We start from the raw sequence: 12,849 nt of genomic DNA on the forward strand, positions 1-12,849 counted from the left end.
AGCAGGAAGGGATTCACGTTCGAAACAAGAAAACCCGAGGTATGACTCCAGATCAAGGGACAGAGATTCAAGTTCATCGTCCAGGTTCGGAAAGGAGCAAGACACGCGAGACAATGATAGAAGTTCAAAAGCAAAGATTGGTAGTTACAGTTTCAATGTTAGCACATCTGAGTTGGTAGCTGTTTTAAGAAGCATGGGAGATAAAGTGTGGGGGCCAAAAGAAATGAGATCGAACCCAAATAGGAGAAACCCCGATTTCTGGTGCGAGTTTCACAACGATCACGGTCACAAAACAACAGATTGGAGACTACTACAAGGTGAAGGAGATCACTTATTAAAATAAGGTTACTTACAGAATTGTTTAGTGAGAAGGGTAAGCAAGCATATCTGAAGAATAGGCAGGAGCCGCCAAAACCTCCATCATCAAAAAGAATAGTTAATGTCATTAGCGAAGGGGATGAGGTAAACGACGTAACATATACGGCAGCAAAGAAGGTGTCAAAAATCACAGTTACCCACGGGAAGTGAGTTCGCCAAGTTTTGGAAGAAGACAGTATAACATTTGATGATAAAGGCGCAGATAGCGTGTTGATCCCACACAATGACGCACTGGTAATATCTTTACTTGTACATGATACTAATGTAAAACAAGTTTTGATTGATCCAGGTAGCTTTGTAAATATCATTCTCCTAAGAGTGATAAACGAGATGCAAGCCGATGATAAATTGGTACCCAAAGCACGTACCTTGTCTTGCTTTGACAACTCGAGCGTTGTTACAAAATGGGAGATAATACTCACCATATTCGCAGAAGGAGTAGTCAAAGATACCAAATTTCAAGTGATAGATATGGACATGGCGTACAATATGATTCTTGTCAGAACTTGGATTCATTATATGGATGTTGTTCCATCTACCTTACATCAGGTTATCAAGTTCTCTTCGCAATGGGGAATAAGAAAAATCTGTGGTGATTAACAGGCTTCCCGAAACATTAACTCAGTGTAGATTCAAGCGTAAAAAATGACACTGCAGATGGAAAATAGCAATTACAGAATTCAGTTGAGGGTTAAGCAACACAAACCTCAACTACAGATGGACAAACGGATATAGACTCAAGGCCTGATACTATTCAAGAACCAGAAGAGAATGAAAACATCAAAATAACAATTGAGGAACTGGAAGCGGTGGTGTTGTTTGTACATTGTCCAGATAGAAAAGTCTACATCGGAACCAACTTCAGCCCAGAGATGAAAAGTAAGTTAATTAAATTTTTAAAAGCTATTGTTTTGCTTGGTCGCATTCAGATATAACACATATACCACCGGAGGTGATGACCTATAAGCTAAATGAAGATCCAACGTATCCGCCTATTAAATAGAAGAAAAGGAAGCAAGGATCCTTCAAGAACCAGGTGATTCAGGATAAGGTACAAAAGCTTTTAAAAATCGGGTCTATCCGTGAGGTAAAATATCCTAATTGGGTAGCTAATACTGTGGTGGTGCCCAAAAAGAATGGTATGTGGTGAGTTTGTGTAGAGTATACTGATTTGAATAAAGCCTGCCCTAAAGATTCTTTTCCATTAGCACACATAGATCAACTAATTGATGCTACTGCAGACACGAACTATTAACTTTTTTAGACGCCTATTCAGGATATAATCAAATAAAATGGATCCTTCAGATGAGGAAAAAACAACCTTTATTATAGATAGTGGGCTTACTGTTATAAAGTTATGCCTTTCGACCTAAAGAATGCTGGAGCCACGTACCAGAGGTTAGTAACTAAGATGTTTCAAGAACATCTGGGAAAAGCCATGGAGGTTTATATCGATGATATGCTAGTCAAATCACAACAGGCGGGGGATCATATTCAACATTTGTCAGATACGTTTCAGATTCTCCGCAAATTCAATATGAAGTTAAATCCAGAGAAATGTGCATTTGACGTGTCGTTAGGTAAGTTGTTAGGTTTCCTTGTTTCTAAACGTGGAATTGAAGTAAATCTCATGCAAATTAAAGCTATTGAAAAAATACTGGATATACTTACGAGCAAAAAAGAAGTACAGAGGTTAACAGGTAGGATATCAGCATTGGGAAGATTTATTTCTAAATCTTCGGAGAAAAGCTTTAAGTTCTTTTTAGTTTTGAAAAATCAAAGTCAATTTAAATGGACCGAAGAATGTCAACAAGTGCTCAAAAATTTAAAAGCATACTTGTCAAACCCACCGTTGCTGGCTAAACCAAAGGACGGAAAAAAGCTACTCATCTACCTCGCCGTTTCAGAAGTGGCGGTAAGTACCATATTAGTTCGGTAGGACAAAGGTAAACAATCTTCGATTTATGATGTTAGCAAGTCTTTATTGGATGCTGAAACTCGATATCCTCATTTAGAAAAACTTGCTTTAGCATTAATTATGGCATCAAGAAAATTAAGGCCTTATTTTCAATGTCACCCTATCTCTGTAGTAACTGCCTACCCCTTACGTAATATATTGCATAAGCAAGAATTATCAGGTAGGTTAGCCTAATGGGCCATAGAACTAAGTGAATATGACATCACATATCAACCTAGAACTGCAATAAAATCATAATTTTTAGCAGATTTCATGGCAGACTTTAGCTCGGGAATGGTAACAGAAGCAGAAAAAGAACTGCATGGATTTACCGGGTCTAATCCAGGTACTTGGACCCTGTTTACCGATGGCTCTTCAAATGTAAAAGGAGTGGGTTTAGGCATTAATCCCACCCGCGGGAGAGACTATATGGCAAGCCATAAAATGCCATCCTATTACTAATAATGTAGCAGAGTATGAAGATGTGATTGCAGGTTTAGAACTGGCACGGGAGCTCGGAATAGAGAAGATCATAATCAAAAGCGACTCGCAGCTCGTAGTTAATCAAATGCAGAGGACCTATATAGCTAGAGAGGCGATATGCAACAATATTTAGAAAAGGCGCGAAATTTGATTAGACAATTCCAAACTTGGAAAATTGTGCAAATACAGAGAGACGAGAATGTCGAAGCAGACGCATTGGCTAATCTTACATCCGCTGCAGAAGTGATAAATGAAGAGAATGCTTCTGTAATACATTTGTTTCATTCGACACTCGACCAAGATAAAAATGAGGTAAATTTCAATAATTTAACATGGGATTGGAGAAACGAGATCATTAATTTTTTGCAGTACAGAATACTACCTGAAGATAAGAAAAAGGATCAGGCACTTCGCCGAAAGGCTGGTCATTATTATTTGGATCGAGGCAATTTATATCGAAAAATGTTCGGTGGTCCTTTAGCAAGGTGTCTCGGACCTTCTCAAACGGAGTATGTGATGAGAGAAGTACATGAAGGACATTCTGAAAATTACACCGATGGAAAATCCCTGGTAAAAACTCTAATTAGAGCAGGGTATTACTGGCCAAAAATTGAAGAAGAGGTAGAAAATTGTGTAGCCAAATATGATAAGTGCCAAAGATATGGTAACAACATGTATCACCCAGCAGAATTATTACATGCGGTTATTGCACCGTGGCCTTTTATGAAGTGGGAGATGGATATCGTGGGTCCACTACCGCAATCCAAAGGAAAGGTACGATTTTTATTAGTACTCACTGGTTATTTTACTAAGTGGGTAGAAGTATGTGCCTTCAAACGGGTACGAGAAAAAGAGGTCAGAGACTTCATTTGGCGAAACATCATATGTCGGTTTGGGGTTCTAAAAGAAATCGTGTGTGATAATGGCATGCAGTTCGTAGGTGCGCAAATCATAGAATTCTTTCAGAGTTGGAAAATTAAAAGGATTACCTCAACACCTTATCATCTTGTGGCCAATGGACTAGCCGAATCAACAAATAAAGTTATTATTAATAACTTGAAGAAAAGACTAGAGGAGTCAAAAGGTAGGTGGCCAGAAGTGCTACCTGGAGTCTTGTGGGCATACCGAATAGCAGCAAAAACAAGTACAGGAGAGACACTATTTTCACTTGTGTTCGGTGTTGAAGCCTTAATTCCAGTTGAAATAGGAGAGCCAAGTACGAGATACACCCAAGCAATCGAAGAGTTGAATGAGGAGGAGATGCGAGTAAATCTCGATTTGCTTGAAGAAAGGAGAGAAATAGCTTTAATAAGGATGGCTACGTAGAAACAAATTATTGAGCGATATTACAATCGGAAAGCTCATCTTAGGTACTTCAATAGTGGGGACTACGTACTCAAGAAAGTTTTTCAATCCACAAGAGTAGCTAATGCAGGAAAGTTGAGTCCAAATTGGGAAGGACCTTACAAGGTTCGAGGTATCGCTGGAAAAGGTGCATATGAATTGGAAACCATGGATGGAAAGGTTCTACACTCGAGTTGGAATGTTGTTCATCTGATGAAGTACTATGTCTAAGGAAAGGAAATACCCACGGTCAGGTATCTCTTAATTACAATTTTTATTTTGTACAGTTAAAACTATACTAACAATTTTAGATGATAGGCAAAAAGCTAGCCCGCACCAAATGATGATATTAGACCTGAAAGACACGCGGAAGTAATATAATTCCCGATCTAGGGTTACAACCTTTCTTATGGAAATATAAAGGGTTAAGCAGTCATCATCCAAATTATATATGCCTCTGAGTCCTGTACGTTTTTCCTTTTCAGGAAAAGGACCACATGGAAGGAATAATCAAGTGCTCGAGATTTCATACTTCAAAGCTCAAACACTTGGGGGACTATATATATGAGGAAGGCAAAGAAGACTGGAACAATCAGAATTCAAGTCAAGCCTAAAAGTCTACCCATCAAATCGGAAGTTCAGAGTAAAGTCACGAGCCAAAAATTCAAACCTGATTAAAAACCCTATGAAGAATACACTCGTGGATGCAAATTCCAAAAAATTTATGAATGTATAGGTTAAAGGCAATATTTAGTCATGGATTTCCAAGCTACCCTCGAATTGTTTATAAATCTGTTGTAAAGACAACAATTACGAAAAAGTCGTAGATGATACTTAAATACATGTAAAATATTATTGAAAGTTCAAATGAGACAAAACATTCCTCAAAGTTGTTCAAAGAAACATGTGTGTTCCTATTTCTTCTTTCGTATGTTTACACCATTATGAAGTTGAGACGTCTTTTTCATTAAGTATCGTATATAAAAGGGCCCTATTTTATAACTCGTGCTTGTTCAAAAAGTCACGAAATTAACAAAACATTTTTAAATTCAAAAGCTAAAATAGCAAAGGGTAAAACAAAAAACCCAAACATTAAAGTTAAGTGGAAAATAAACCCCCAAACTTATAAAGAAAAAGGCAAGGGCAAACCATTAAGAGAGTAAAACAGAAACTCGAAATAAAGATATCATAAAGGTTGGACAAAAAACTTTATAATATCATAATAACTTGGTTAAAACTAAGTATGAACTTAGTTTCAACCTAATTGTCTTTACAAAAAATCCCGAAACAGACTAGGGGCAAGATCTTCCAAAACATCACCCCAAATGGGACCAGGGGTAAACCTCCAAATGTTCCACCAATAAAAAAAACATCACTTCAAATTTTCTTAAACTTTCACTAAGGGGAAGAATCTGAACTAGTAGGGTGAAGAACGGCATCATCAGAAATAGGAAGAGTAACTTGAGCGGAAGGATATTGAATAGCAGCCTCACCAGGAGTAATTTCATCACCCTCGGGAATGTCAGTCACAGGTGAAGAAAAGCTTTAACTTTGTTGGGTTTTCTCAATGGTCTCCTTGATCTTTCCAATCTCAGCAGTTAAGTCAAAGAATTCCCGACTTGCTTCCATTAAAGTATCATGGCGTGTGTTCAGGAAAGCCCAACTTACTTCAACGGCAGCCTTATGCTCAAGAGCTTCGTAATCTCTTTCCCAGTGCTTAATCTCATTCTTAAGTTCTTCCTTCTCGGTTAAGGCATCATCATAAGAATCCTGTAAGGGAGCAAGTGAGTTCTCTAAAAATCAAACTCTGTCAGAAGATACTCGGAGATCTTCTTGAGCATTGGTGAGCATTTGAACAAGTTCACCAGAATAAACTTCTTTCTGATTCAATAGGTCCTTTAGACCTCTGATATCTTCATTGGCTTTAGAAAGCTGTTCAGAAGACATAAGAAGGTTCTTGTCTTTGCCGTCCTGATTAGAAGAGGCTCTCTCAATCGCTAGTTCTACTGCAAAAACCTTTACTTGCTGCTCCAAGGTACACTTGTTTTCCTCTAAAATCTCCATTTCAAGTTGAAGACTCTCGAACTGCTCTTTCCAATTATCTGCCTCAGTATGATAGTCATGCATTAGCTGCTCCGTATGGACGATCCCTTTCATCATGTCCGTACTGATGAGATTGATCTACATAGTGAGAAAAAGAAATATGATACTAATAAAAGAAAAATCACATAAGATAAAAAGGCAAGGTTTATACCTTTAAGGATGTATGCACAATATCATTCATCTAAGTTAGAGAGCTATGACTTTCCAGTTTAGACTTCTCAACTGGACCTATCAGTGGTTTCAACCACATATCAGCCTGCCTGATTTCTTCAAAAGGTTACCATATGTGGGAATCTCATTGGTAACTTGTTTCATTGCCTACTTCCACTAGAAGAACCAATTTTAGCACGAGAAGTTGTAGTAGTAGGAACGGTCGAAGAAGTCAAAATAGCCACGGGCTGAGAAGTAGTGGCAACAGGAGGAACAGGCAACTGAGGTTCCATTGGAGCAGACACAGGAAAAGAGGCAAGAGGCGCCTCCTCAGAAACTAAGCCAAAGTTTTCATCATCAAATCCACGAGAAAAGAGGTGTTCAGTAGAGTCACGGGGTGCTGCAGGCATCTCTTCATCAGAACTCACTAAAGTAGCACTTTTAGGATAAAACACAGAAACAAGACGAGGATGAGGAGTAGCATCATCATTAGAAATGACCCGTCTTCTGGCTCGTCGCTTACGAACTAATGATCCTTCATCCCTTTCCTCTTCATCTTTGGAATCCTGTGGCCTATCAACTTTTCTTTTTGATGAGGAACTCAAAGTTATTTCCTGAGCTTTTGCCAGAGAGAGCCTTGAGGCAGTAATTATTCAACAATCACACCCCGAATGGGAAACCCTAATAAAAAAAGGGTTAACAAGTTCTAAGATAAGAATGAAAATAAAGAAAAAGTGAAAGAGAAAGTTACCGTGAGTCTTAACTTTCCATCCAAATCTATTTGAAAGGTACTTCCAAGACCTTACTTCCATAGGAGCAATTGTTAACAATTTTTCTACCCAACCACGGAAACCAGGAATCTCTTCAATAGTTCCCATGGTTTCTAAAAGAGAAAAGTAAAACGGTTACGAGAATTACAAGATCTTCACCAAAAACAGAAGAAATAAAGATTGAAAGAAAAACTTACGTGCAAAGTTCCACTTCTTAGGGAAGGCATGTTCTCTTCACCTGCTAACCCACTTGTGAGGTGGCAACGAATCGGGCATACCAGCCACGATCTTTATCATCCTCAGGGCTAACCAAAACTCTCTTACTTCTCACCACGAGAGTAAAAATCCCATGACGGAATAACTTAGGAGAGTAGAGATGGATTAGATGGTAAAAGCTGAAGGGTAACTGAGCCAGATTTGCCAAATACCTAAGGCATGCCACAGCCCTCCATACAATAGGGTCAATCTGTCCTAACACACATTAAAAAACGGCAAAATTCAATGATGACTGGGTCAATAGGAGGCCTAAAACCTAATGTAAAGGGATATGTATACACAAAAGAAAAACCAACTTTAAAGGAAGTGATCCTTTGGTTTTCATTGGGGACCAAAATTGGGAAATCAAATTTCCAATGACAGTCTCTATGTACAACAGAAATCAAACCCTCAGTAATTTGGGAGGGGTAAACATCAGCACGATCATGAGAAGTCATAGAAGTGACTTGATTCCTACTTGATTCTCTATGAGAATAGAAGGAAAGTTCAGCAGGGATGATCTTATCAATCGAAGGTTCACAAATTGGTTCACTAGAATCTCTATTTCTAGCAGAAGATCTATGCGAAAAAGAAGCCCTAATTATAGAAGACGATGGAGGAGTAAAACTAGGTTGAGAAGAAGAACCCCGTACAGAAACTAGCCCTAAACGACGCAACCTACCACCTCTCCTACTTCTAGTAGGAGCAGAAGAAGGGTAAAGTTCGTCTACAATGAGGACTTTTCGAGGATCAGGATTTGAAGAAGACATAGTTGTATAAAGAAGTGGAACGTATTGATGAACAAGAACAAGATGTGAATAAAGGACACCGAAGAATTTTTTTTCGTGAAAGTAAAGGCAAAGGATGTATTTATATGCAGAAGCAACCGTCATACAAAAAAGGTAATGATGGAGACGTCACTATGAAAACTATCACTTCGTGACTGATGCAGCCATAAAAAAGCCCTAGAATCCACTAAAGAGTTGCAGAGTCAATCGATGACTGCCATGTGTCACAGACATTAAATGGAAGTGACATACGATGCGCCAGTTCAGAAGAAGATAATTTGGTACGTGGGAAACGGCAGCAAAAATTCACGCCATAAATGAGATCCACTTCCCAAATATTCAATTGCTGAATAATTGGCAAGTGGGGGACTATCTGTATTGGGAAAAATAAATATTACACGTACAATTAATTATGTGGCTGACATGGCAAGACATGTGGATCGCTGGAAAAGCAACAACTAGAGAAGAGTATTAAAGAAGACATGAGTCTTAATAGGCACGAGCAAAACGTTCAAGAAATGAAAAAGAACGGTTGCTCGAGTCTCTTTAGCGATTTGATGAAGCACTAATGGAATGAACCAAAATGATAAAGAAGGGTAGGTTCATTGATCTTCAATTAATGGGAATAAATTATAACAAGCGTTACAGAATCTTCACGAAACAATTACGATTACCAATTATAACGTTTCATTAATGTCATTAATGCTCATAACGACTCGATCATAAAGTGGAAAAGACGTTGTACTTAGAGATAGCTATATAAAGAAGAGAAATGTCATTTATATGGACACGTTCTGATTATTACTGGAATAGAATTATTTACTTTTGCTTTGTAGTGATTGCTTTGATATTCCATACTCTAATTTTCCGTTCTCATTGCAATAATATTCTTTTTCTTGATTATCAGTAACTCGAGTACATCTAAAAATAGGCTTTGACTGAAATTCCTATTTTCTGGTTAAACGACCATGAATTCGAGAAACTTACCGGACCCAACCCCGAATGCACACTTCTCCGGGTTGAGCTTCATGTTGTATTTCATCAGTATGCTGAAAGTTTTCTGCAAATGTTTCAAATGGTCCTCTACTCGCAGGGACTTAACTAGCATGTCATCAATATAAACTTCCATAGATTTCCCTATTTGTTCTTCGAACATTCGGTTTACTAGGTGTTGATAGGTTACACCAGCATTTTTTAGTCCAAACGGCATTACATTATAACAGTAGGTACCATACTTAGTGATGAACAAAGTTTTTTCCTGGTTTTTCGGGTTCATTTGTATTTAGTTGTACCTAGAATAGGCATTGAGATAACTGAGAATCTCGTGTCTGTTCATGGCATTGATCACGCGATCGATATTAGGCAAAGGAAAAGAATTCTTGGGGCATGCTTTATTTAGGTCTTTATAGTCTACACACATCCTAAGTTTGTTTCCCTTTTTAGGGACTACTACCACATTTGCTAACCATTCAGGATATTTTACTTCCTGGATGGATCCTATTTTGAGAAGTTTGGTTACCTCATCTTTGATGAAAGCATGTTTTACCTCGGGCTGAGGCCTCATTTTTGTTTCATCGGGCAGAACTTTGGGTACAAGCTTAGTTTATGAGTAGTGATCTCTGGTGGAATTCCTGTCATATTGAGATGGGACCAGGCAAAACAATCCATATTAGCTTTAAGAAATTGAATAAGTTTTTTCCTAAGCTCGGGAGTTAGCCCCGAGCCCAGGTATACCTTTCGATCGGGCAGACGCTCGATCAGTATGATTTGTTCCAGCTCTTCAATCGTTGATTTTGTGGCGTCAGAATCATCGGGGATCGAGGTATCATATAGTCATCATCCTCGTAAGTCCCCTGCACCTCCAGTTGGGTTAAGACTGGTATCTATGGTTGCTATTTAACCTCATGTTTTCCCTTCGAACTTGACCTTTTGTTAATGAGAGTGCCGATATTGTTATCACTTCATCGATGGAAAATATTTCCTTGGCGGCGGGTTGCTCCCCGTAAACTGTATTGACTGCCTCTGGCATTGGGAATTTTAGAACTTGGTGAAGGGTCGAAGTCACTGCCCTCATGTTATGGATCCACAGTCTCCCGAATAGGGCATTATACCTCATATCACCCTCGATAACATGGAACTTCATTTCTTGGAGGGTCCCAGATATGTTTACTGACAAAGTTATTTTGCCTTTGGTGGTTTCACATACCATATTGAAGCCGTTTAGAACCCGGGTTGCGGGTACAACCTGATCCTATAGGCCGAGCTGTTCTACGACCCTTTGATCGAATTATGTTGGCCGAGCTACATGGATTAATCAAAACACATTTAACTTGATTCTTATTCATAAGTATAGATATTACCAGTGCGTCGTTGTGGGGTTGTTCGATCCCTTCTGCATCCTCATCATTGAAAAACAAGGTTCCTTCCAGTATGTAGTCTCGAGTTCATTTCTCCCTTGTGATCGCACCTTGGTGCGTTTTAATACTGGTCCTTGAAGTGTATCGATCCCTTCAATGATCATATGAATTACGTGTAGTGGTTCTTCCTGCTCGTTCTGTCTACTGGAATCTCTGTTTTTGAAGTGATTCTTGGCCTGAACGCTTAAGAATTCCCGAAGATGCCCCTCATTGAACAATTGAGCTACTTTCTCCCGTAGCTGCTTGTAATCTTCTGTTTTATGACCATGGATGCCATGATACTTGCATATTTGGTTGGGATTTCTCTGGGTCAGATTGATCTACACAGGTCTAGGTCATCTAGTATCCTTGATACGTCCAATGGCCGATACGATGGTTGATGCATCTACGTTGAAGTTATATTCCGACAACGTGGCGCTTCTTTGGGCCCTGCATCCCTGTCGAAACCACCCTTGCTCATGAGTCCCCATAAACTTTTACCTCAATCATTTCTCCTCTCATTTCGTGTAAAGTTCCGTCCAGACCCGTTGCCTCTACGGTCTCCGTTGTACTGTTGATATCGATCTCTGTTCGACCTTGGTTCTCGGTTGATATCCCTCTTGATTCTATCCACGGGCCTATTAGGATAAATGGACTTGGAAGAAGTCCCTAGTTGATTATCCTCGACCCAGATCTTCTATTGATATCGATTATATACATTGGCCCAAGTGACAACTGGATACTCGATCAAATTTTGCTTCAACTGTTGCGAAGCTATGGAACTCCGAATGTTGAGACCTTGAGTGAAAGCTTGAACGTCTCAATTATCGGTGATCGGTGGCAAATCCATTCTCTCCATTTGGAACCGAGATACGAATTCCCTGAGTATCTCGTTATCTTTTTGTCTTACCTTGAAAAGGTCCAACTTTCTCATTGCAACCTTAATGGCTCCAGCGTGCGCTTTTATAAAGGAATCTGCAAGCATAGCAAACGAATCAATAGAATTAGGTGGTAAGTTGTGATACCATATCATGACACCCTTAGATAGAATCTCCCTAAATTTCTTTAGCAATACGGATTCAATTTCGTCATCTTCCAAGTCATTTACTTTGATAGCGCACGTGTACGAGGTGACATGTTCATTTGGATCAGCCGTCCCATTATACTTTGGAATCTCGATCATACGGAATTTCTTAGGGATTGGATTCGGAGCCGCACTGGGGTGGAGGGGGGAAGTTTTTTGTAAAAACTTTTTAGAATCTAGTCTTTTCAATATTGGAGGAGCCCCCAGGATTTGGTCGACCCTGGAGTTATAGGTTTTTACCTTCTTATCATTTTCCTCGATCTTCTTTTTCCTGTCTCGATTCGCTTCATCAACTCTTCGAGATTTTTATTATATCGGGATTGGTCTCCGATTCCTTCTCATTCAATTTTCTCAAAGCCGATTTGACCCTTTGCACAATTTCTTGGGACGGCTCGAGTTTGACCCTGCTCGGTGTGTGTTTCTAATTTTAGAGCTGGACTATTGCTGCCTGTTGGGCCTGCAGTGCTTCGAAGATTACCCGCAGGCTAATCCCCCCATCTACACTGCCATGCACACTTGGAGTAGCTGATCAGGTATCCCCAGGAATGCTGCTTTCGGGATCAACGACCACGTTTCTATTGATGGCTATATGTGAACTGACGTCGATTGGGTCTACAGTCGGAACTCAATCGAGGCCAGCAAGGGGTGCAACGTTTCCTGGTGCAATGTTCTCATTCTTGCCGTGGTGGCTGAGATCATTGTCAATGTGTTGAGATATTGACTGAGAGTTTGACATTTTTTAATCCTGTAATCAAAGACACTTCAAAGAATAAGCGTAAAATAGTTTGCGTTACGAAAATTTATACTAGGCAATTACTATTATCCTTAGCTCCACTGTGGGTGCCAAACTATTTGCCCTAAAATGAAAAACAATTGAATTTATACTGTGATTTAAGGACACGTGATTCACTTGGCACAAATTAAGAGAAAACTTAAATTTACAATAGAATTAACTGCGAATATAAATGGAGCAAACCAAATGAAATGTATAGCTTTAATCCTTGAGCTAGACTGCCCTCGAATTAAGTAAATATTTTGCCGGAAAGTATGAACACAGTAACAAGAATACTGAAAGCTTAAGAGAAAGTGAATGTATAGCTTTTGAAACGTGAATCTCATGATTACAAAATGATTAGAATCC

General features: G+C 39.2%; 1 protein-coding gene across 1 annotated transcript; it reads right to left on the minus strand.

Annotated features, from left to right (window-relative positions):
• Nucleotides 1–5,707: 5,707 nt before the first annotated feature.
• LOC138879649 (uncharacterized) lies at nucleotides 5,708–6,446 on the minus strand. The gene is made up of 3 exons (XM_070159267.1): nucleotides 6,417–6,446; nucleotides 5,984–6,343; nucleotides 5,708–5,932 (listed from the first exon to the last, which is right to left on the minus strand). The coding sequence occupies exons 1-3, from the start codon at nucleotides 6,444–6,446 to the stop codon at nucleotides 5,708–5,710; spliced, it is 615 nt and encodes a 204-aa protein (XP_070015368.1).
• Nucleotides 6,447–12,849: the final 6,403 nt, after the last annotated feature.

The sequence above is a fragment of the Nicotiana sylvestris genome, chromosome 10 (assembly GCF_000393655.2).
Source record: "Nicotiana sylvestris chromosome 10, ASM39365v2, whole genome shotgun sequence".
Taxonomy (NCBI): Eukaryota; Viridiplantae; Streptophyta; class Magnoliopsida; order Solanales; family Solanaceae; genus Nicotiana; species Nicotiana sylvestris.